Source organism: Yarrowia lipolytica, chromosome 1F (assembly GCF_001761485.1).
Source record: "Yarrowia lipolytica chromosome 1F, complete sequence".
In the NCBI taxonomy this organism is placed as follows: Eukaryota; Fungi; Ascomycota; class Dipodascomycetes; order Dipodascales; genus Yarrowia; species Yarrowia lipolytica.
The window spans coordinates 1,226,021-1,250,805 of record NC_090775.1 but is presented as its reverse complement, the minus strand read 5'-3'; the positions used below and the strand labels follow the sequence as shown (position 1 = coordinate 1,250,805).

The 24,785-nt window shown below is 50.3% G+C and overlaps 9 protein-coding genes across 9 annotated transcripts; 7 read left to right on the top strand and 2 right to left on the bottom strand.

Moving 5' to 3' along the window:
* Positions 1-254: 254 nt before the first annotated feature.
* Positions 255-1,581, top strand: YALI1_F12504g (uncharacterized protein; the record flags this gene model as incomplete). The annotated part of the gene is made up of 2 exons (XM_505184.3): positions 255-359; positions 406-1,581. 2 exons carry the CDS (start codon positions 255-257, stop codon positions 1,579-1,581), a joined length of 1,281 nt encoding a protein of 426 aa, XP_505184.3.
* Positions 1,582-2,955: 1,374 nt separating this feature from the next.
* Positions 2,956-4,176, top strand: YALI1_F12478g (uncharacterized protein; the record flags this gene model as incomplete). Its single annotated transcript, XM_505183.3, has 1 exon — positions 2,956-4,176. One exon carries the CDS (start codon positions 2,956-2,958, stop codon positions 4,174-4,176), a length of 1,221 nt encoding a protein of 406 aa, XP_505183.1.
* A 483-nt stretch (positions 4,177-4,659) lies between these two features.
* On the bottom strand, positions 4,660-7,392 carry YALI1_F12434g (uncharacterized protein; the record flags this gene model as incomplete). The annotated part of the gene is made up of 1 exon (XM_505182.3): positions 4,660-7,392. One exon carries the CDS (start codon positions 7,390-7,392, stop codon positions 4,660-4,662), a length of 2,733 nt encoding a protein of 910 aa, XP_505182.1.
* A 219-nt stretch (positions 7,393-7,611) lies between these two features.
* On the top strand, positions 7,612-8,015 carry YALI1_F12430g (uncharacterized protein; the record flags this gene model as incomplete). The annotated part of the gene is made up of 2 exons (XM_068283306.1): positions 7,612-7,694; positions 7,742-8,015. 2 exons carry the CDS (start codon positions 7,612-7,614, stop codon positions 8,013-8,015), a joined length of 357 nt encoding a protein of 118 aa, XP_068139407.1.
* A 585-nt stretch (positions 8,016-8,600) lies between these two features.
* Positions 8,601-9,044, top strand: YALI1_F12422g (mitochondrial 54S ribosomal protein bL21m; the record flags this gene model as incomplete). Its single annotated transcript, XM_505181.3, has 1 exon — positions 8,601-9,044. One exon carries the CDS (start codon positions 8,601-8,603, stop codon positions 9,042-9,044), a length of 444 nt encoding a protein of 147 aa, XP_505181.1.
* Positions 9,045-9,854: 810 nt separating this feature from the next.
* YALI1_F12365g (uncharacterized protein) lies at positions 9,855-14,392 on the top strand (the record flags this gene model as incomplete). The annotated part of the gene is made up of 2 exons (XM_505180.4): positions 9,855-14,107; positions 14,254-14,392. 2 exons carry the CDS (start codon positions 9,855-9,857, stop codon positions 14,390-14,392), a joined length of 4,392 nt encoding a protein of 1,463 aa, XP_505180.4.
* A 1,185-nt stretch (positions 14,393-15,577) lies between these two features.
* On the bottom strand, positions 15,578-17,710 carry YALI1_F12330g (uncharacterized protein; the record flags this gene model as incomplete). The annotated part of the gene is made up of 1 exon (XM_505179.3): positions 15,578-17,710. One exon carries the CDS (start codon positions 17,708-17,710, stop codon positions 15,578-15,580), a length of 2,133 nt encoding a protein of 710 aa, XP_505179.3.
* A 1,262-nt stretch (positions 17,711-18,972) lies between these two features.
* YALI1_F12318g (uncharacterized protein) lies at positions 18,973-19,509 on the top strand (the record flags this gene model as incomplete). The annotated part of the gene is made up of 1 exon (XM_068283305.1): positions 18,973-19,509. The coding sequence occupies one exon, from the start codon at positions 18,973-18,975 to the stop codon at positions 19,507-19,509; it is 537 nt and encodes a 178-aa protein (XP_068139406.1).
* Positions 19,510-19,577: 68 nt separating this feature from the next.
* On the top strand, positions 19,578-22,691 carry YALI1_F12312g (uncharacterized protein; the record flags this gene model as incomplete). The annotated part of the gene is made up of 1 exon (XM_068283304.1): positions 19,578-22,691. One exon carries the CDS (start codon positions 19,578-19,580, stop codon positions 22,689-22,691), a length of 3,114 nt encoding a protein of 1,037 aa, XP_068139405.1.
* Positions 22,692-24,785: the final 2,094 nt, after the last annotated feature.

The window sequence follows — 24,785 nt, the reverse complement described above, 5'->3', positions numbered from 1 at the left end:
CCGGTCACGTGGCCTCCTCCGCCGTCCCCCGCGCCCGCCGTCGTCCCGACCTCTGGTCTACCTTCCCTCACCCACAACAGGACGTTAGTCACTGCACAAAACCTTAGTGCCACTAGAGACACAAAAGCAGGTCAATAGTCGTCTACCACCAGCATTTCAGTTGGCTAACACTACTGCAACAGCCACACTTGCGTCGCACCAAACCACGCCTGGAAACCTCCTGCTCCCTTAGCATCGCCCCACGACCCCTTCCAATGTCGCAGTCGCCACCTGCCTCTGCCAGCAAGTCTCCTCCGGCCAGTTCGCCACCCCACTCTGAGGCGGACCTGTTGCCCCCCAACGCCTTCTCACTCCACAATGTAAGTACACCGACTGCCCCCTCTGCGTGCAATCCCTCTAACACAGCTCCCCCAAAACGCCACCTGGCGAGGCGTCAAAGATGTCATCAACGACGTGTTCCCCTGCTGGTGCATGGTGCGCATCGTGGTGCCCGGAATCGCCAATGTCGAGGTGAAAACCGCCCAGGTGGCGGTCGAGCTGGCAGCCAAGCTCCAGGGCCACGACATGGACGGATTTGTGCTGGCCACACAGCCGCCGCTGTCGCCCCCGCAGGCCATGATGCTCCAGCACCAGGCCATGATGCACCACCAGATGCAGATGGGCATGCATCACCCCATGGCTGTGCCCGGGGTGCACTACAACCAGTACGCCGCCTACCCCCAATCGCCGCAACCCTACCCCGGGGCACCTCCCCAGTACATGGGCTACATGCCGCAGTACGTGCCCTTTTACCCCGGCTCGCCCCCCATGACCGACACCTATCTTGCATCGTCCAACGTCCCCGACAACACCGCCTCCCAAACAGCATCGCCCTCCGCCAACTCTGTAGCGTCGTCAGGCGCCTCCTCTCTTACTAACTCCCCCATGCCATACTATGTGGCGCCCGTCGCTCCCGATTGGACCCAAACCTCGCCCGTGTACAGCATGCCTATGAGTCCCGGCTTCATGCAGTACGGCCATGTGCCGCGGATGCGTCGCTTTGGTGGCTACGGCGGCTACGGCGGCTACAACGGCAGCTACGGTGGCGGATACAAGCCGCGAGTCATGAACTTTTCGGATACTCCGATAGACAAGCAGCGGCTGTTTGTGGGCAACATTCCGTTTTCTACCACATGGTACGAGCTCAAGGCGTATCTGGGCAGCTGTGGCCCCGTGTCCCATGTTGAGATCCAGACCAACGATGTGGGTGACAGCCTGGGATTTGCATTGGTCACGTTTCAAGACGAAGAGACGGCCAGTAAGGCGATTGAGCTGTTCGATGGAAAAATGTTTGAGGGCCGGGCACTCAAGGTGCATTACGACCGGGTGCCTCCCCGGAAGACTTACCACCAGCATCAGAATAATCATCATAATAACCACAGCAGCAACAACCACAACCACAATTCCGGCAGCAACCACGGCGGTGCTCCTGCATCGGGCTCTCTGGGCTCTTCTCCTGCACCGGCCGTCGCTGCCAATGGCTACAACAGATACAAGGGCTTCAAGCCATTTGTTCCTGGTGATGCGGGAAGCCAAGCATGATGGGGAACCAAGCATCGGCATTATTTAATTAAACTAACCTGTATATCTGCTGCGGTTCCACGCGCGCGCGCGCGCCACACAACACACGTGTCTGTAGCCGCTCGTTTGTAGCCGCTCGTTTTTTGTACACAGTCTGTATAGTGATTGTAGTAGAGCTTGACTGGGTCAATTGGCAATTTCCTAACGCACACATCGAGCATGTGTGGTATATAGAGTGCCGCTTGACAGATATCATTAGTGGCCATGTGTAATCCATGACTCAGGGTCTCTCTTTGTTAATCGTGAGTTTAATGGTATATTTGGACTGAGCGCTGGAATATCTCTTTCGAACTGGAGCTCTGTTTTCAGATGGTGTGCTGCCAACAGATCGAGTATGTGTTCGTGTCTGAAGGTGGAAGCGTTCCATACCAGCATTAGCAGGAATTTGCTTTATTTCTTTCTCTATTTCTCTATCTTTTCCAAGTAGTTATCTGATTAATCTTCAACAGATTACTTATAGATCTGACAGTTTACTTGGACCATTTACTTGGACCATTTACTTGGACCATTTACTTGTACAGAATGAGTGCCCACATATCTGTAGACTACTTGGGGTTCCGTAGAAGCGACACAAGTTGAAAGGGAAAAACAAGTAGAAAAGGACTAACACCTGTCAGATTGTTTCTACATTGAGTATACTGTACCGCCCATGTCTACACTTGCTAAGAGTTGTGTACGTCGTCGTATCGCAAGGATGATGCGACCTTTTAGCCATTATGGGTCACTGATGATATTGTCATGATGAGCTGGTGTTGGATATCTGTACTACTACATGAATAATGCGAAGACAATCAGCAGTCAAGGTCAAGATGATACATTTGTCTTTTAAACGACGTCGAGTTATACGAAACCAATACCCGCCCTATTGTAGAATCTCGTACATTGCTGGTTTAGCTCATGGGGTTCAACTAGCTTTCTAAGTAAAGATGGTTCTTCTGAGATCTAAAGAGAGCAGTCAAAGTAGCATGAGCGTGATCCTGGGATACGAGGGGGAGAACATGGCTTTTTGTACTATCAAAAGAGCTATACTGTGCAAGTTTCAAGACGATATTTACAGAATTATCGCTTCTAGAGTCTCTCTTCGAGGTTCCATATTAACTAAACGCTCAACTAAACAATCAAGTACTTAGTACAGTGGCATACGGTTGAAAAAAGAAAACATGTGTGGTCAAAAATGTCTTCAAAGAGTACCGACAAGCGTCCATTCAAACGAGCTGATTGTCTATCCACATAATGGTCAGTTTCTTGCAACCAAGAACCCCTTGTCTGTTGTTACACTGCGTCCGTCCAGTCAGATAAACTTTGTGTGAAATTTCAAACCATTTTTTTTTTTCCATGATCCGAAACATGACCAAAAAACCGCTGGAGTTCACGCTGCGGGCCAAGTGCTCGCGATCTAAAGCCCGGGCTGCCGACATGGACCTGCCCCACGGCCGGGTCAAGACGCCCATGTTCATGCCCGTGGCTACCCAGGCGTCTCTCAAGGGTCTGACTCCAGAACAGCTGGAGAAGTCCTTGGGGTGCAACATTTGTCTGAACAACACCTACCACCTCGGTCTGAAGCCAGGCCAGGACACCCTCGACCGAGTGGGAGGCGCGCACAAGTTCCAGAACTGGAACAAAAACATTTTGACCGACTCTGGAGGGTTTCAAATGGTGTCTCTGCTCAAGCTGGCCCGGATCACTGAGGAAGGAGTGGAATTCCAGAGCCCCCATGACGGCTCTCCCATGCTTCTGACGCCAGAACATTCCATGTCGCTGCAGAACTCGATCGGCTCCGACATCATGATGCAGCTTGACGACGTTGTGGCCACCCTCACTGAGGGCCCTCGTATGGAGGAGGCCATGCATCGATCTATCCGGTGGCTGGATCGATGCATCAAGGCCCACAAGAACCCGGACACTCAGAACCTGTTTGCCATCATCCAGGGCGGCTTGGACGCGGACATGCGAAAGTTTTGCTGCCACGAAATGATTAAAAGAGACACCCCAGGCTACGCCATTGGAGGGCTGTCTGGAGGAGAGAACAAGGAGGCCTACTGCGAGGTGGTGACCACCTGCACAGACATTCTGCCCGAAAACAAACCCCGATACTGCATGGGAGTGGGCTACGCGGAGGACTTGGTGGTCTCTGTGGCTCTGGGAGCAGATCTGTTTGACTGTGTGTACCCGTCACGAACTGCTCGGTTTGGAAATGCCATTACTCGATACGGAAACCTCAACCTCCGAAACAAACAGTATGCCGACGATTTCCGGCCTATTGAGGAGGGCTGCAAGTGTCCCACCTGTCGTCCCAAGTCCGAGGGAGGCATGGGTATCACCAGAGCCGTTGTCAACTCTCTGGCTTCAAAGGAGACCACCGGAGCCCACTTTCTGACCCTGCATAACATCCACTACCAGCTCAATCTCATGGATGAGGCCCGGGAGGCCATCTTGGAGGACGAGTTCCCGGAGTTTGTCAAAAAGTTCTTCAAGGATCTGCATGGAGATAAGGACAAGTACCCTCAATGGGCGGTGGATGCGTTGAGGGGAGTAGATATTGATTTGTTGGACTAACTGGAGTGAGGGCACGGACGTGACGACACCATTTGAATTGATAGAAAGTCGTCATCCGAAGCGCATGACCCCTCCTTCACTTATATTGGGCGTGACTAACCTGGAACCTGGCCATCTGACCACACCATGTGCGATCTCAGATGTCGTCTCACTAGGTCTCCCACTAGGTGTCTCTCACTAAAAGTCCAGTAAGTCTGACTTGGATATTCAGCAACTACAGGACCACGGTCCAAGCATATATTGTAATTTTATTGGTGTACAAACAGGCATCAAAACCATTGTTAAGGAGACACAGGACTGACAATATGGTGATGCTGTCGGTAGTTCTACAGTTTTTAGTTCAGCCGGGCGTCGGTTTTCATTTGACTGTCTTAGATCGACCTCTGTTAGTGTCATCATAGCAGTATTGTACTAGATAACTTGCATCTACGCCCACTCTCTAGTCGTAAAACAATATATACATTGAAACACATTACATCCCCTTCAGTCGAGAGGAAGAGCACTGACTTCGACGTGAATCAGCTCGAGAGCCCGTTTCTGGCTCTGAATCTCCCGCTCCAGCTTGACAAAAAACTTGTTGGCCACGTCGGCCTTCTTGGCCATCTTGGAACACTCATCTCTCTTGCGCGAGTTCTTTTCAATCAGCCGGTCGAACCCAGCCCGTACCTCCCGCGCAGGGTACTTGAGCACCTGTCTACATTCCTGGGCAATTCGCTCACTGTTGGAATGGATGTAGTCGATGGAGTTGACCTCGTTGACCACTCGTCGAGCGAGATTCCTGGGCACAGCAGCAGGCATGTCGTAGATGATGTAGCCGAGCGAAGCGACAACAGAAACAACGCACACAGGCAGAATCAGCTTCTTGACGGTTCCGAACTCGGAAGCAATAATGTTGGACATGAAATGCACCCATCCGCGGTTGACAATGAGCCGGGATCCTCCCACAACTGAAGCCAGCGTCAAAGCGTTGGAAACAGCGGTAGCAGACTCGCTGGAAAGCATCTTCTGGGCCGTCTCACTCTTGGTGAGGTTTTCCAGACCCAAAAGGGACTTGACCTTGCCGGCGTAGTCGTAGGTGATCACATCGGTCATGGACGGAAGCTGAATGTCGATAAAGTCGGACGGGTAAATGTCCGTCTTGATGGCCCGACTGAGTGTATCCTTTCTTCGAGTGAACATGAGATCGTGTCGGAACACCTTGTTAGCCATGAACTCGGAGCCAATCTTCTCTGCTCCAACGGTGTTAATCACATCCACAGCCGAAATCACATGTGCCTTGGCCTTGTCCTCGCACTCAATCACCGCAGATTGAAGCTGGGCGACAATCTTGTCCATGGTGGCCTCTGCGTAAGCGTACAGGTCAAAGTAGGATGAAAAGGCGGGCGACACAGTGGCGAGCTGCTCAAACTTGGCTGAAAGACCCTCCCGAGTCTCGTAGTAGGCCTGCTTGCAGCAGTCCTCGAGAGTCTGGTCCACCTGGGTCGAAGCAGAAGTTGAGTCACTGATAGACCGATCGTACTGAGGAGTGATCTGTTTCAGTTGAGACAACAAAATATCCTTTTGTTGCTGGGAAACAGCCTTGTTGGCGTGAACGAGTTTCTCAAGATCGTCAAGAATGTGCGTGAGATAGGTCTTTGCGGGTGAGAGTTTCGAAACAGACCGCTTTTCAAGTACAAAGTTTCGCAGAGACTCTTCCAGGGCGTCGAAATCGGCGTCGGACATGTCGGGATTGTTGTTATCGGGGTCGTCGTCGTCACCAGGGCCATCATCGGGGCCAGCAGGGCTCTTCTCCAGCTGTCTGGAGGAGGAAACGAAATGCACAAACTCCGAGGCGTCCTTGTGAGTAGCAGGAGACAGTTCCTTGACCTGGTCAAGAATGCGCTGCTTACATCGCTGCTTGTTTTTAATAGTGTCGAATCGGTTCACGACAATGAAAACATACGACTTTTCTCGAGCAGCAGCAGTGATAAACTCCTTGGCAGAAAGGGTAAAGTGGTTTTCGGCAGAAACGACGAAAATCACAAGATCAATCTCCTCCTGACGAGAAAACACTTGGGTGGTCTGGTACGAGTCCTTGTTGAGTCCCGGAGCGTCAATCAGCGAAATATCAATCACTCCGTTGTGCAACAGCGACTGGGTGATGGGTCTGTTATCTACGGTGTAGATTTTCAGAATGTGGTATCGGTCCACCTCATAGACCAGATCCTCGAGGTCGCCAAGCTTGTGCACCTCGTAGGAGGCCTCCGAGTTGCGGTTGTACTCCATTCCTAGTGGCACCGCATGAACTTCCTCCACATTGTCGTTTTCCCGCGCGTCAATCACCTCACAGAAGACGTTAGTACAGGGCTGCTGGTCTTCGGGCAGCAGATATCTTCTGAGAAGCGCGTTGCAGAAGGTCGACTTACCCGAGTTGACATCTCCGGTAATGAGCACCTTTGAGGCGGTATCGTCAATACGAACTCTCAAGTTGGACAAGTGCTTCATGCACTTTGTGATTCGTGTGTCGATGAGCACGCCTAGGGCTTCCTTGTCAAACTCGTGCACGTCCTTGGACGCTTTGGAGTCATCCACAATGGCGAGCTTGAAGATGTTGAACTCCGAGTCCACGGTGGGCAGTTCGTCGAACCCCTCAATGTAGCTTTGGCGTCTGTTCTGGGGAGCAGGAGTGATGTCTCGGGGGGCCTCGCCGAATATACTAACGTTCCGTAGTAGCTCGTTTCGGGGGTCTTGGATCGCCTGTAGGTCTGGAACCGGTGAGCTGTGTCTGGAAGAGGTGGCTGTGGGGGGCTGAGGGTTTGCCACTGGGGGGTAGTAGACCGGTCGGTCTCTGTTAACGTCCTGGAGCTCCCGTAGGATGCCCATCACGGCCGAGATACTTCGACCTAACGATATCCGGTTCTCATTGTACCGAAGCTGGCTCAGTTGGGCTTGTTGCATCTGGCGAGTCTCGCCACTGAGCCGTCGGTGCGAGCTGTCTGCGGCCTCCAGGGTCGAGCCATCAAACACAATGAGCTTCGACTTGTCGACCAGCTCGTCGGTGATGATGCTGCCGGACACAGAAGGCGCGTATCCCGAGTCATGGTCATTGGACCCTCTTCGGTGGTAGTTGTCGCTGTTGGCGTTGGAGTTGGCGTTGGCGTTGGACTCTCTGTTTCCGTCTTTACTGCTGCTGGGCTCTTGGCCCGGCGGGTAGTCGTACGGGTCTCTGTCGGACATGGCACACACGTTTCGAGGATATCCGTCTGATTTCAAAAGATTTGAGATGGTGAGTTAGCAAGTTACCCGGGAGAGATATTGGGACTGTTTAAGTTAGTTGCATAACTACAGTAAGTTGAAAGTCAACTGAAGAACCACTATAGCAGTGATGGGCAACTGGAAAAGGTGGCAAACAGAGACCGGGAGATCACGTGGGGGGCGGGCGGTCACGTGACCGGAATGGACGTTTCACAGCGCGCCCCTCTCCTTCCGTCCACATTCAGCTTTCTGTACTCTCTTTCTCATGCTGACGCTTGCAGTTGGTATCCACGTAATCAGCGGCTGAGATCAGGTCATTCGAAACAGCAAGGTTTCAGGAACCATCAAAACATGTGACCATACGAGGAGGTTGTTCTGGGGGCGTTTTGAGTCATGTGAGAGAATCAAAATGGCATTATTTGTTGCTAATTGAGTGGATATGGCACTATTTTCGTCTTGGGTTCTTTTTTCCCCCAAAAAAACGCACAATTTATCTCCGTCGGGGCTCTGATCTCGGGCGCATCGGATTTAGCAATGGCCTGTTTGGGCCTAATTTCGAGTTGAGTCGTAATCCCGCAGTGATGGTATTTTTTTTCTCGCAGTGATGTATTTTTTTCTTTTTTCCCCTCTTTTTTTGAAATAAACAATTTAATTGATAATTGCACTTGGGGTAAAGCAGATGTTAGAGGAGATTCGGGTTTTTATTGGTGGCTCTCACAAAAAAAAAATTCTTTTGAATTTTCGTACCTCCGTCTCCAATTAAATTGACCAATTTGCTGTTGATATCGGCTTAGTAATGTATGTCTTAGTTGGAATATTTAGTTGAATGATTAGTTTACTGAATGCATCATATTTTATGTATTGTGTATAAAAATATATATAATATGTTACAGTATATACAGTATATGTTATAAAAAAATACCCTAAGAAAAGTGAGAAAAAAAAAAGAAGAAAAAAAACATTACATTAACCGTGATTGCGGGTTCGATCCTCGAGCGCTAGATTATATCACATGCTCCGATTCTAATAAAACAAGACAATTCCGCCCCAAATATACGCCGTACATACTCGGTGGTATTTTCGTCTCTTGAATCCCCCCATTCACCGCCCCGCTTACATCATGTACCAATCTTCCAACTGAAACTTTTTCATACATACATCACCACTTCACACAACACCACACAAACACAATGATGTCGCTATTGAGACAGGTGCGGCACATGTCGACCGCCGCCAGCGCGCCCAGCGGGTTCCTCAAGGTGTCTGCCGAGCAGATCAAGCCCCTGCTGCTCGCCAACCAGCACATTTTCGCCAAGGTGCACATGCACAACAACGCCTACCTGGTGACCAAGGGCGACCAGATGCGACTGCCTTACCGGTTCAAGGGCCTCAAGGTGGGCGACGTGATCAACTTTGAGCACGTGAGCCAGATCGGCTCTCGGGATCACGTGTTCCAGGGTGACAAGTACATTTCCCAGGACCACTTCAACATCAAGGGCGTTGTGACTGCTCTCACTGCTGAGCCCATGACCACCCATGTTCACCATCGAATCAAGGACAAGGGTTACACTCGGACCCAGCGAAAGGTGCCCCAGACCATCATTCGAATTAGCGAGCTGGAACTCAAGGCTTAGAAGAGGAAGTTGAAATTACGAGTGGAGCGAGTAATTTGGTTCTTCTGCGTTATGTATATAGGAATGCATTTATTGCGTAAAGGAACGACACCGGGCGACACAGGTGCTACTGTCCAACGAGCACTGGCTATCATGTGCAGTTGTGGGTCGTGATCTACAACTGAGATCAGTATGTGAATGGAAGGCAACAATTGAGGTTGTAGTGAGGTCATTATATAGTGGGGGTATCGATAAAGTGTCTGGAGTTGAAAAGTTGCAGACGAATATCTCCATTTGGTATTTTGCTTGGTACGGTGAATTGATGATTGTAGCCATACTAGGTACCAGTGTGACTATGGAGGATGGGGGATCTAAGAGGGTCTAAGATCTAAGGTCTAGATCTAAGAAGGTCTAAACATGTTAATAGAGGTCTCTACAGATGCTGAGATACACGTGTCTAGTCACCATCTTCAATTACCGGTCAAATACTCCCCAATATCTCTCCCTCACTTCGTCACCAAATCTAAACAAAACAGTTGAGGATTTATTTGACTCGGTTGTCCCAGTTGGGTGCGGCTTTAACGAAGAGAGGACGGATTAATGTGGCTGAACTTGCTCCAAAAGTGACCTTTTTGGAACGGGGAAAAACGGAATTAACTCATAACCAGATTTATGACGCTTTGCACTCTTCACTTTCCCCCATAATCTCCTTCAACCCCCTCAACCTCTCTCGTTCTGACCCCGATAAACTTAAACTCCCTGCAAACACGAGACCACGCACTCCAGCATCTCACCACTACTTGTACAGTACAAGCACCCGTACACGGAACCATGGGCGAGTTCCATATCAACCTGATTCCGACGTACGACGACGCTCATAATCTCACGGACGATCTGCAGTCCGTGTCGTCGTCGCCGTACTCGGTGACCGTGCCCAAAAACCGACTTCGTTCGCGCAGCGACTTGTCTGAGGTCGCAGACCGATCTGTGTCCACTGGAGCTCTGGAGCGACTGGTTCCGAACCCAAACAAGATCCGCGTCGACCGACGTGTCGTGAGTGATACCAATGGTGACTCGAATGCCAACTCGGGTCCCAGTCTCACGCACCATCTTTCCCATGCCAATCTTAACACTTACAACAACAACAGCAGTACCAACAACTTGCAGACTCCGCAGAAGCTCAAGTCGTCTGTTTCCTACTCTTCGCTACATCGCACACCCAACAACAACAACTTTGACACCTCGTTCCAGTCTCTGCAGTCCGAACAGTCGTTCCATACCGCGCCGTCTCCAGACGGAGTGCTGTCGTCAAGTCCTAACGAGACCAGACTCAAATTCCAGAAAAGCAGAGACATTTTACGCCAGGGAGCCCCGTCTCCCCTCAATCTCACGCCGGGGAATAGATCTGTGAACGCCACGTCGCCTCATCCTCCGACACCTTCGGCATACTTGTTTGAAAACGACTCCAGCCATAAGAACCAGGAACAGCCGAGTAAACAGAGCCCGATCCAGTACTCGTCGCCGCATCCCATTGGAAACGCCATCTCTTGGAAGGCAGACGAGCCCAATAATTGGACGCTGGACCGTGTGCTCATGTTTCTGGACTTGTATCAGTTTGGCCCCGACTGGGCCCAGACCTTCACAGAACGCAACATCGTGGAAGGGCGGTTCTTGGAGCTCGTGAGCTACCAGAAACTCAAGGCTCTGGGCCACCTTAGTCTGAACAATGGAGAGGTGGACACTTCTCCCTCGAGATTCATTCATATCCTGCGGAAGACGCTTAACAGAGGTACATCCAGTGGCACTATTGACGTTGACGCGTTGAACTCCTCTCAGAGCAGTGATGGTACTACAGGGAGACATGCGGCAACAAGCAGCCCACAAGCGTTTACTTCTCCTCAAATGGGCTCTCCTGTGATCTCTCAAAACTCTCCCGTTCCACATCACTCCCCGGCTCCCTCTGAGCCCCCTCCCCCTCCTCCGCCTCCAACGAATTCTGCTTCCTCCCCCGCCCCGCATCGAAATTCAGCTCCCCCTCCCCCAACTTCTACACCTTCAGCTGTTCAGGCCAAAGCTCACATTCCAAACAGCCCCTCAACTTCGTCTCTGACATCTCCGCTAGTGCCTACCACTTCAGCTCCAGCTGACAAAATCACCCCTCGACCGCTCAAGACAAATCGTCCTCAGCGACCAATGACAGCGTATGAGGGTCTCTACCGCACCATGAAGTCACCCGTATCTCCGTCCGGAAACTTCTTCAGACGTACTCACCATAAGTCGTCGTCGTCTGAGTCTTCCATTTTGGGGGAAGATGGTCTACCAAAGGAGGAAGAGAGAAAGAGTCGAAACCTGTTTTCGAGACTCCGGCGAAGGGACAGATCGTCTTCAAAGAACAGAAACTCGACAATCCCCCCTTCTCCTGTGGATCACGATGGAGCTGCTTCTCTGTACTCCAACGAGTCCAAGGATAAAACGTCCTCACCTACATTGACATCTTCATCTGGGTGGGCACCTCCTAAACCGCCCAAAGTGCCGATTCCTAACCCCACATACAACCCTCCCCCGCTTCCTCCTCGGTCGGGGTCTCAGCAGACTCCTACCTCTGCTTCTACCCACCATTCCTCGCTGTCTGGCTTCTCGGTCAACTCTCAGCCGGCACCCAGTACTCCTCTGGACCGGTACTTTACAATCACCCAGAACGACAGAATGATTCTGGTCACTCTGGACAACGTGCATTTTGTGGCCGCGGACTTGAAGAATGTGCTTTCGGTTCCTCAAGCTACAGATGTCATTGCGAAGGCTTTGGGCCTCAATACTCATGATCTGCGGTTCAGACTCACCGATGTGGGTAGTGAAGCTAGTGAGAAACTCGACGAGGAAGCCCTCAGCTACTTCTTTTCTGACAACAAAGTCATGTTATCGAATTACAAGCTGTTGGTCGAGTCGGCGTCTCCCTCAGCCACTCTAGCACCCGCAGTGGCTGCACAGACGTCTTCCTCAGTTACTTCTTCCCCTGGAAAGTCGATTTACTCCCTTGAAACCCCCTCAGGGGGCACAAAGTACCCTGCCACGCCTTCCTACCTCTACACGAAGACGCAAGAGCCTCCTGGGGACTACTTTTCCAGCCAACCACCCTCCAAACCGACCCGGCAGCCTTCCCAATCATCTATTCAAACTGCTTCTGACGACCAGGATTCGTTCAAGGTAATTCGTCCTCCTCCCAAGAAGGAGATCAACTTTGACAACCGACGCTCATCTCCCTACGATACCTTGTCTCGAAACACGTCTTTTGTCGCACGTCGAGAAGCCCCCCGACGTCCCGAGTCATCTTCTTCTGTGCGAGTAAGATCCACGGCTGTCAACTCGTACACACCGGGTGAGTCTGAAAAGTTCATTCCTAGACCGTATCATGGAGGCAGTAACCGGCTAGTGATGCGCAAACCTGTCAGTGCAGCCTCTTCACCTGTTGATCAGCAGTCCAACGACCCTACTGCAGCTACAACTGCGGTTTCTGCTGCCCCTCAACCGTCTCGTCTTAACCCCAAGTTGTCTGGCAACTTCACTTTTGGCCGATCGGGACTCAAATTCAAGGTGCCCAACTACCAGGACAAGCTGCAGCGAAGGTCCACATCCTCCTCCGTGCGAGTTGCGCCCGAGCAAAACTTCCAAGAGAACGATATCTCGTTTGACGACATTCAGTTTGACGACGATGATGATGAGTCAGATGATGGGCTGTGGTCCAAGAAGCTGACCAAGCCGACGGAGGCGGTCTCTTCGACGGTCTCATCCACGCGCTCCTCCACTTCTTCGTCTTCAGACGTCTGGGCCGTCCGTCCTCCTGCTGAGGTTGTTTACGACAACCTGGAGCGGTTCTTCCCCAACGCCGATCTCGATAAACCGATCATTGACGATGTGGAGTCACCGCCCACGTCGCCTGACAAGCGCGAGACGCTCGACTACGTGAAACCCCGTTCCATGATCATTGACCAGAGTCAGAACGACCGAAAGGCCACTATCACACCTCTCACCTCCAAGATCAAGGAGGAGGGCACGCTGGAGAAGGAGGAGAAGACTCCCGCGGCAAAATTCTCGCGAAAAACGGGCACCTCCCGTATCAAATCGATCCGAGTGGTTGCCAGGGAGGCATCCGAGGCCCGGAAACGGTTCTCCACGTCATCCACCAAGTCCACAATGACGAATCCGGCTTTGCTGCGACGGCGATCGACGAAAATGTGGGGCCAGAAGGTGGTGGAAGCTACGCCCAACCAGATCAAGAAGGGCCACATTTCTACTGTGCGCGACCAGCGGGGCCATCTCAAGAAGTTTGTATGGGTCAAGGGTGAGCTGATTGGCGTGGGTACCTTTGGTAAGGTTTATCTGGCTCTTAATGCCACCACTGGAGACATGATGGCAGTCAAGCAGGTTGAGGTGCGCAACAAGGCTGCTGCTGAGGTCGGTGTGGGTGCCCTACATGCCGAAGTCGGTACTATGAAGAACCTGGACCATTTCAACATTGTGCAGTATCTAGGCTTTGAAACCATGCAGGACCACACTTACAACCTGTTTCTGGAGTACGTGCCTGGAGGCAGTGTGGGTTCTTGTTTGCGCAACCATGGTCGGTTTGAAGAGAACATTGTGCGATTCCTTACGCGGCAGATTCTTGAGGGTCTAGCGTATCTGCATGGCTGTGGCATTCTTCACCGAGATCTCAAGAGTGACAATCTGTTGCTCGACCTGGACGGAGTGTGCAAGATTTCGGACTTTGGCATCTCGAAGAAGTCTCGGGACATCTACTCCAACGACGCCGAAATGTCCATGCAGGGCACGATTTTCTGGATGGCTCCCGAGGTGATTCACAATGTCATCCACAATGAGAAGCAGGGCTATTCCGCCAAGGTTGACATTTGGTCTCTTGGATGTGTTGTGCTGGAGATGTTTGCCGGACGACGACCGTGGAGCAACGATGAGGCTATTGGAGCCATGTACAAACTTGGAAATAGCCGGTTGGCTCCTCCTATTCCGGAGGATACCAAGACGTTTGTGTCGGAAGATGCAAAGGACTTTTTGGACAAGTGTTTTATTATGTGAGTAACGAGAATCGTGAGCGATGGGAGCGATTCGAGACGAGACGAGCTAACGTGAAGCGTTGGTTATGTTAATAATGGTGGGGTTTTTGTTTTGCAGAGGAAGTCCCTCTTGCTTTTTCACACCCTGGTAGATACTAACCCAGTGATCCGGAACAACGACCGACAGCTCAACAACTATTGGACCATCCCTTTTGCACGCTGAGCCAAGACTTCAACTTCTTGGACACGTCGCTCGCCAAGGTGATTCGGTTCAACGACAAACGACCGATTCAGGAGTCGTGATTATTTATTAATGATACCACGTAATGATTGACTGGGGTGGCTGTTCCAGCAACTGTAGATGAAGGGGCAGACCAGACGTGGAGATGTAGATGGTGGACAGTGAGTAGTCTGTGAACGATTGTGTGCTTGTCTGGACGTTGAATCGTTCGAACTGACAATACGAGCCCCGAAAGCAATTCCATATGGTCGACATCATGTGTATGAGTAGATGCCATCGTCTTGATATAGTGGTGAGTCCAATGTGGGCTACAACTTGAGCGGATGTGGAGCGGTAAACAGGTCTGCTAACGAGGTCCAGGACTCCATCAATGGCTCTACAACGATCCTGATGGGTCTTCAAGTGAGTTTTTGTACTGCCTCTTTAGGCACAGTTTTGTTTAAGTCTTTACTTGACAATTAGTTAAATAAAAGTTGTGCTGGGGATCCGGATTTGATGATTAAAAAGAGATGGGGAAATGAGAAGTTTTTCAGATGATAGGTAGGACCCCATTTAATGACTAATATGTCCGAATAATGTCTGTCTTCATACAAGTTTTGAATGTTTGTGTGATTTCGAGTTCCATCCTCCAGTGCATTTAGTGGGAAATTTACTTGAAAAAGATATACTTTTGTGAAGATATTACTTGGATTGATGAGATGTAGAATGACGAGTCGGTCAATTCGGCTGTTGAAAGATGTGAAGTTGTAGCTAGTCGTGAATCACAAAAATTTATTTTCATGATGCTTACTAAATATAACATATCATGCTCTTTCTCCTCAATTACTCATATCGATCAGAATACTGGAATGCTTCTGTTGTGAATTCGTGATGTCGAAGTGTATGGAGATTTCTGGTAAACTTAATTAATTGTCCAACTAAATTTCAGTTTAGTTGGAGAAGTCAAGTAAAATGAAAAATTCCTCAGAAGAGTCGATATTGAGGAAAATGCTTAGATATTTGGACTGGAGATTCATTATGGATATATGAACCGTATGAACCATCTTGGTCATTTACACCGAGAAACCCCATGGCTACAAGTACCTTGGGAATGTCTTACTATAGCTACACATGAGAATCTCTATTCTCCGTTAGTGGACAGATAGGTATCTGTCCAGAATACAACCTTCTCTCTGTTCAATATCAGTCAATTAACTATGTACAATTGTTATCATTACAGACTAGCCGTCTGTTTTTTAGCCAGCACCTTAGTACTGCTCTCGCTTGCCCCAGTTTCCTCCGCTTCGGTCGTTTCGGTCGTTTCGGTTGTTGTATCTGTTGTTGTTTCGGTCGTTTCGATCATTTCGGTCGTAGTTTCGATCTCCACGGTCATTTCGGTAGTTGTTTCGATCTCCTCCTCGGCTGTTGTATCCACCCCGATCTCCTCCTCGCTTGTTGTATCCACCTCGGTCACCTCCTCGGCTGTTGTAGCCGCCTCGGTTACCTCCCCGGCTGCCGCCTCGCTGAGCCCGGAGCCTGTCGGCCTGAGAGGTGGTGTCATTGTAGTCAATGTCATTGGCGTCAACTCCAAACAAAGTCTCGGAGATAGACTGGGGAACGGCGTCTCGTCGAGGAATGGCAAGCTGCGAAATGTCTCGTCGATCAATACCAAAGTTCTGGGAGAACATGCCTGATCGGTCGAGAGACTGGAAGTTGAGGTTGCCCTCCATTCCAAGAGACCGACACAGCGACACAAACGAGGAGAAAACCTGCTTGGGCTTGTCGTTGGGCTTCATGTCGGGCGAACACGAGTTGTAATAGCCCATGAACGAAGTCACGGCCGAGGCGATTCGCGAAGCGTCGTGGCCGTTGGGAGTCTTGTCTTTTCCGGAGGAAAAGGCAGCCTTAGTGGCCTTAGCCACGTTCTCCTTGACGGACTCCTCGGGCTCCTCCTCCAGAATCTTGACCTTGTCGGCGTTGTCAAGCATCTTGTTTCGCTTGAGCATGGTCAGGTACCACTTGGAGTGCTCCATCATGTACATGGTGGAGACTCCGGTGGCTCCGTTTCGTCCACATCGGCCCATTCGGTGCACGTAGGGCTCAAACTGGTTGGTGACTCCGTAGTGGTAGACGTGGGTCACATTGGGGAAGTCCATACCTCGTGCAGCAACGTCAGAGGTGACGAGTATCGAATGAGGAGTGTTTCGGAAGTTTTCGGCGGCTCGAAGACGGCCATTCTGGGACATATCCGAGTGCAGAGAAAAGACGTTTCGGGCCTCACAGCCGAAAATGTCGCCCTGCTCGTACACCAGCTGCTTGAGAATGGCGTGGTTGGTCTCGGTGAGACGCTTGGTGGGGCAGAAGACAATGGCCTTGAAGGGCTCCTTGGGCAGAGTCTCGGCAGCATCTCGCTTCATATCCTGAGCCATGATGGTCAGCATGTCTCCCAGCTCCTCAATCTTGACGAACCGCTGCTCGACCAGATCCTGGGCGGGGGATTCCTTTCCAACAGCGTCGACCACTCGCACTCGGCCCTGGCAGTTCTTGATGGCAAACCGCTTGACTCGGTCGTCCAGAGTGGCGGAGTAGAAGTTTCGCTGGTAAGGGTCCTTAGTGTAGGTGGAGATGAGACGCACAATCTCGCAGAGATCGGCCTCGAAGCCCTGGTCCAGCAGCGTGTCGGCTTCGTCCAGAATCACGGAGTCAATGTTGGCAAAGTACTCGGCGGCCTGGGGGTCCTTGAGCAGGAAAAGCAGACGTCCGGGGGTGGCGACCAGAAAGTCGGCTCCGCCATCGTAGTCGTTGACGGTCTCGTTCAACAGATGACGAACCGAGGTTCCTCCAACGGCCTCAGCCACTGTCAGGTCTTTAAGGGGGCCCTTGGCGGTCACCTGTTTGAGGAAGGCCAGGGTCTGCTGGGCCAGATCTCGAGTGGGCGAAATGACCAGAGACTTGAGGCCCTGGACTCCGTCGATGATCTTGGCGTCTCGGGCTCGCTGGAGAGCGGGGATGCAGAACGCGGCCGTCTTACCGGTACCGGTCTTGGCCTTCACCAGCATATGCTCGCCCTTGAGAGCAGGCAGAACGGTTCGGGCCTGCACCTCGGACATGTTGGTGAAGTTCATCTTGTTGAGCGAGTCGGACAGATCCGCAGTCAGCACCTTGTTGTCGCCCAGCGCCTGGAACGTCAGGTTGGTCATGTGCGACTTGCCCTCGGGAGCAGTCACTCCTTCGGCCACCAGATCGGACCAGATGGTCTCGCCGTGGTCGGGGACTCGTCCGTATCGCTGCTCGAATTCAGAGGCAGGCAACTTGGTCGAGTCGAACATGGTTCGCACCTGGTGCAACGAGCCCATTCGGCTCTTTGCCAGGCTCTGTCGGGAAAATCGGAAAGCCAGCATAGTTGTTTGTACTGAAGTGGGTGGCTCGAGTCCCAAAATTAATATTTCTCGTTTTTTTTTCTCTGCTGAAAAAAAGCCTAATGGCGAACTTTATCGCACAGTGGCAAAGAGTACCACCGGAGTGCCGGCCGACGGAGAAAACAGCTGGAGACTCGAAACTCGGGAAATGGCGGTTATTCGGCAGCTTCTTGAGAATCATGACTTTTTCCGGCAAATTCAGACAGAAATACGCCGATGGGCCCTTTTCAACATCATCCCACCAACCGGAGCTTATTTTTCTCATACCGTCTCCAGAGATAGCGGCCTCTCAACCAAGAAATGGTTGTTGGAGAGATCCCATCGATGTAGTGAGTAGTGACATGATAGGTCTGATCAAAATTTGACAATTTTACCAGTTGTTTGACCTTTTTTGGCATTTTTTCTACCAATTTTATCCATTTTTGGACATGTTTTACCATTTTTTACCATTTTCTACCATTTGTTGACGTTCTGACATTTTTGACCAAATTCGATTTTTGTTTGATTTTTGACCATTTTTACCAAATTCGATTTTTGTTTGACCTCTTCCACAACTCCTGCTCTCCCAAAAACAACTATGGAACATTCCAGACAACTTTTTCACACTCAGGAAACCATTACGACCATTTTGATACCAACTACCACGCAATTATAGTGTCCTAGAGACCAAATCAATGCCACTCGCCCATCGCCTGTACTTCTTGGCTGCTACATTGCAACCCTAACCGTATGGAACCCTCTGCTGTTTTGGTTTCCTGAGATGTGGTGTAAAACATGCCGGATTTGGCTGGAATTTGCTGCGTAGATTTATTGGGATCTGATTAGTTACTTTCCAGATTATCTCGCTCATTGGTTCCAAACTTATCGTTCTATGTTCAAAGGCAAATTCCCCTAAATCCCTGACTAATTCCAACTAACTGGGACGATCATGTACTTGGACAGTAGTCTAGAAATAAGGCCACAAAAAAGAGTATCATTTTAAAATTAATTGTAAGTGGGTCGAAATGAAATATATATATGGAAAATTCAAGAGTCGGAAAATTCAAGAGTCGGAAAATTCAAGAGTCGGAAATTCAAAAAAATCAAAAAAAATTCAAAAAAAATTCAAAAAATTCAAAAAGAAATCACCTTCGAATTCCTCATTCCACCCCCCACTCTACTCCTAATATCTGCGATCTGTCTCGTCCTATAAATCTTGTTGGAATGGAATGTAATTATCCACGCGATTGCAGTGCAAGTAAGAAATGGATGAGAGTACATACAGTACAAAAAAAAAAAAAAAAAAAGTAAAAGTACATACAGTAGTGTACTGGGTGAAGACCCCGTCCCTCTCCCAGTCCAATGACACCCACGTGACCACACTTGTTTTTGATTTATTTCTTTTTTTTACTTCCTTTTTTCTCTTTTTTCTTCCTTTTTTCTCTTTTTTCTTCATTTTTCCTCTTTTTTCTTCCTTTTTTCCTCTTTTTTCTCTTTTTTCTCTTTTTTCTCTTTTTTCTCTTTTTTTTTATCCTCCATTATGCACTGTTCCATTTTGGCGAGTTACCCTACAAAACCTTATTTCCACCCCGATAATAGCACCTCCCCCTCCTGTCATGTGCTTACTCCAATACTCACACAATAACCACAACAACCATCCTACCTACTATATCGTGAATACTGCTGGTAGACGCGCAGGCCCTAGGTATCGTGATATTGGACCGTCGTTTTTGGAGAAACTTGCCGGAATCGGGGAAAAAAAGACGCTCCACAGACAGACACAAACAAGCCAGCATATATAGCTGAGAGAGACAGAGTCAGAGTCAGAGACTGAGACTGAGACTGAGTCTGAGAGAGAAGAAAAAACGCCATGGCCGAGTCGACCCAGACCTTCTATCCTGCGTCGTCGTCGTCGTCGGACATGCCGCCGCCCCAATACGACTATAATAACGTGGCGCCGCCAACTTTTTTCTATGGTGAGTCCAGCACGCCTTGCCCTCCACTCAGTGTGTCTTCTAACCCAGATAAAGGAGACTCTTTTAACGTAAGCGGAGAGAGCCCCTCCTTGGCATATAATCAGGGCCCCGAGTTTGCGCCCCAGTTTGCTCCCCAGGATGTTTATACCGACCCTTCCCAGGACTATTCGTGGATGGAGACCCAGCATCTAGGCCAGCAGCATCTGGGCCAGCAGGACCAGCAGCAACACCTGGGACAGCAGCATCTGGGCCAGCATCTGGGTCAGCATCTGGGTCAGCATCTGGGTCAGCAGCCTCAGGGCCAGCAGCCTCAGGGCCAGCAGCCTCAGGGCCAGCAGCCTCAGGGCCAGCAGCCTCAGGGCCAGCAGCCTCAGGGCCAGCAGCATCAGGGTCACACGTTCCTGGACCCCCAGTTTCAACAGTACAATCAGTTCCAGGAGTATGACCAGACCCATCCCCAGACACGGGCACTCCCGCCCCAAAGTCAACACAGTGTCAGTCCCATGCCCACCAGTCACAGCAACAGTCCGGTGTCCACTGCCAGTCCTGTACCCCAGACCCAGGCTCCGCCTCCGCCGGTGCAAACTCCGTCTGCCGGACCTCCTCCGAAGTTTATTAATGGAGAAGAATATCACTTTGTGCCTGGTCTGGGTTACTATCCCGTGGCCCGAATTCCTGCTCTTCGTCAGCATCAACAGCAGGTTCAACAGGCGCAGACCCTGACCCTGACCCAGGAAGAGCCTTCTGTGGTATTGCAAACACAAGCAGCCTCGAAACCTGCTCCTAGAGCTGCGGTCAAGCCAGCACCTAAAACCACCAAGGTCGCCTCTAAGGCCGCTCCTCGTAAGCTGGACCCTACAGCACAGGCAGCAGGAGCAGTGACGGCCCAGGTGAGTGCCAAAAAACGCACGGTCACTGCTTCGGACATGCCCGAGGGCGACACCTCCATCCTGGAAAAGGTGGCAAGCAATCCAGACGTAGCTGACATTATCCGTCAGACCTTTGCCCAGCTGGTGGACCAGAAAGAGCCACAGGCCAAGGTGGCCTTTTCGGCGGCGCGACTGCTGCTGTCCGTGCCCGAAGCCGAGTGGGGCAAGACCAAGCCCGATCTCATGGCTCTGTGTCTTTCCAATTGTTTCCGGGCCTTTTCCGGCGATTACTACCACGATTTTTGGCGGGCCATGCGTCGATACACCAACTTCATTGTGCGTCTGCGAGCGTGGATGGTCTTCAACGTCAACAAGCGATTCATTGACGAGTGTGGTTCGGCGCTCGACTTTTTGGTGGTGATGCGATTGTCCCATGACACGCTTCTGCAGTTCAAGTTCGACAAGGTTCTCAAGAAGATCATCAAGTTGGGATCCGAGAGCGTGAAGGACAAGTCCAACAAGATTCTTGACCAGGCGGCAAAGGCCGTGAAGGCTGATGACTCATCCGCCAGCCCTGTGCCGACTGAGTCGAAATCTTCGGCCGTGTCTTCTACTTCCAGCTCGTCAGCTGCGACCCCAGCAACTGCGGCAGCCAAGGTCAAGAGCGGCAAGGTTGCCAAGCCGCTGGCCAAACCTGCTGCCAAACCTGCTGCTGGATCGTTCTTCAAGTCGCTGTCGAAGCCGGAGGCTGAGAAGAAGGCCATTGATGTGGATAAGGTGGCGGACAAGAAGGTTGACAAGAAGCCCGAGGTGAAGTCCGAGACGAAGTCCGAGCCAAAGCCCGAGCCCAAACCAGAGGTCAAACCCCCACAATCTGCGTTCAACGACGTCATGGCCAACATTCTGCGGGTTCCTACGAAGCGGGCTTCCCCCGCTGCGTCTGCGCCTGTTGAGGCAAAGAAGCAAAAGGTTAAGAAGAAGGTGTCGTGGCGGCCGGACGAGGAGCTGGTGGATATCCGCTTCTTTGAGTCCGAAAAGGACGAGAACCGCAACCACCACCTGTCCTCGTATAGAGATATGGACAAGGAGGAGGGCCGAGGTCTGATTGGCAACAATAGCGAGGTGGATATCGACTTTGACCCGGTGGAAGATGAACAGCAGGTGTGGTACGAGCCTGCCAAAATGTCCTTCGAGGGCGTTACTGACGATATCGAGCCCAACCCGCCCAAGCGAGGCGGTCATGGCGCGATTGAGTCTTCCGAAGCGGAACTCATGGCCCAGCGAAACAAAACGTCTCTGGCCACCGTATATGGCCCCGATGATGACATTCCAGACAGTCCAGTCGAGCCGTCTGAGGCGTCGCAGAACCCACTGGATCTACCAGACTCGCTGTTGAGCGAGCCCAAGGAGATGGTAGTGGCGGAACGGACCAAGAAGATGCTGAGCATCATGTCTGGCGCGTACCGTGTTGTGCCCAAGCAGGCATTTAAGGGTGACCCTACCAGTGAAAACGTGTGCGAGGCATACGATACGGTGTTTGTGGGCGAGACTGCTACTGAGAAACCAGCCGAGCCGATTCCTGACGTGCCAGCGTTTGATATTTCCAAACTTCCCGGTTTTGCGTCTGTCAGTGGCTCTGAGCAGAAGCAGAGCACCCCTCCACCGCCTCCTCCGCCTGCGGCCAACCCCCTGGCGGCTTTGGCGTCGCTGCCTGGACTGCAGAACCTCATTCCAGCGCTCCAGGCTGCGGCCAACCCCGGTGCTGCTGCAGTAGGCATGCCTCCCATTCCGGGACTTCCTCCGGGAGTAGATCCCATGGCGTTTGTGCAGGCTCTGGCTCAGATGCAGCAGCAGAACCAACAACAACAGCAGCAACAGCAGCAACAACAGCATCCCCAGCAACAACAGCAACAACAGCATCGGTACGATCGAAACGATAGATACGACCGCAACGACAGACATGACCGGCACGATCGGGGTAATGTGAGTGAGATGCGGAAACGCGATGTTCGACCGGACATTTCCAGATCATGGGATAAGCTCCCGGCCAACAGGTACTCGCAACCGTGCAGGTTCTTCAATACGGATAAGGCGTGCTCCAGAGGAGACCAGTGTATTTTTTTGCATCTCCCTAAATAATTTGTGGAACTGGGCACAACGATGGAGCAAGTTTCACCAAACGGTGAGTCAAGGACTTCTACAGAACGGAGCAAGAACTTTAACAACTCGACGGAGCCAGCATTTTTGTATTCTAGTAGCTGCTTCAGAAACCTCTGTTCTGTCTAGTGAGCACTACCACATGGCCCACCGTTGGCATGTACCACCATAATATATATTCGGCGAGCTGGTTTCAGTGAGCTGTAGCAGTAAGTCACGATCTAATCACGTTGTAGCAGGTGTACTTCGTACTTGTGTATCAGTAAGGGTAGAGTTTCAGGGTTAGTCAGGATTGCGAATAGTCGGGGCTGACGTAATCATTTTGCGGTTTTGAAGATGTGTTCTGGATCAGCAGAAGAAAGCTACAAAACCAACAACTTGGCTAATCGATGAAATGTCTACAGAGGGAGATACATATGTTTGTTGATGAGCACTGGAAGGTTACTAAGCAAAGTAGTTTGAGGGTGCTAAAATGTGGGGTTAGAGAGGCCTAATGGATGTAAAAAATACCAGATGTATCTGTGTTTCGATTCTTTTTCTATCTGGGACTTTTTTTCTGGTTTGAATCTCATTTATTGCTGGCTCTGGGGATGATCTACAGCCATCCCTGCGATGAGAGATGCAACTGCGCATTGGAGACATGTTATACGGGATTTGAGACGTTTTCTCGATAAAGAAGACATTCAAGAGACTGGTTTGTGTTATCATTGTGCCAGACTGAATCGATTTTCCAAGTCCCCATTCTAATCGGGTATTTCTTTGGCGAGTTGGTTGAGATTGCCCGTTTCTCTGATGGCACTTTGGAATCACGATTTTAGGACGCTTGGACACCTTTTTCGACACTACTTGTAGTTTTCTGAGCCCATTTTCTCTCTGTATGCCGAGTTTGTAATAATATGTTGATATCATCTTTCTGGCGGCCTTGTACAAGAACTTTTTGAAGGATCGTCGTATTGTTGGTTCTCTCTCATGAAGGTTCAGACGGCGTTCACGTTCGGTAGTGGCTCAGGATTCCATTTATTGGACAATCCACCCATTGTAGAGACTAATTTGTACGACAAGTTTTGTTCTCAAAGTCCGTCAGAATCTCTTCCAATTTCCACCTTTTCAGAAGACCTATTCCTTCCCATTTCACGCCCGTGACCGTCACCCTGAGAATCCATTTAGGTTGAAACTTGTCTCAGAAAAGTTTGAGATTATCGCCATCCTGAGCGGTTCAAAACGGTCAAATAAAGCCGGAAATTGCCGGAAAAAAATCAGAAATTGCCGAAAATTGCCAAAAAAACACCAGAAAAATACCAAAAAGTTGTTTGACAGTGTTTCTCTGTCACGTGAATATCCATTCCCCCCCCTAGGTCTCTAGAAATCCCCATTATTGCTGGTTTTCGTTTCTCGCTTAGTCTTCGTTAACTTTATGCTGGTGAGATTTGACAGATGTGATCTGACGTTTATATCCCGTGTGTTGGCATCGTACGAGTCGTACGATACGTATTTCTGTTTATTTTTCCAAATATTCCGATTTTCCACCACATCCAAGTTTTCCACCACATCCAATTTTTCCACCACATCCAAGTTTTTTCCATTTTTTCCATTTTTTCCATGTTTCTCTTTTTAAAACATCATTTAATTCTTTTTATCTAATAAACTCCACCCCTCAAAACACTGCCCGATACGACCCACACAGTTTTACAATAGTCTCCGAACGGCTGTACTACCACCGACTGTATTATTAATAAGCACAAAAAAGCACAAAAAAATAATACACCGTGAAGAAGAGCCGGAGCATGTCACGTGACTCGTGTGATGGACCGATACTCGCGCACTTGCTTAGTAATTCTTGCTACCGCTTGACAGACGCATCCTGCATCAGTAAAAAAACGGTGCTGGACTTTCAATATTGTAGACAAGGTTCAGAGTTTAGGCAAGCGAAGATGGATCGTCGTCTTGGGGGGGGGTTTTTAGACAATTTTTAAAATCGGATAAATATTTTCGGGAAAAAATGCACCATAATTCCAGCGATTTGGAATATTTGATAAACCCGATAAAACCGCAGAAATATACACAATTACGTGTTAA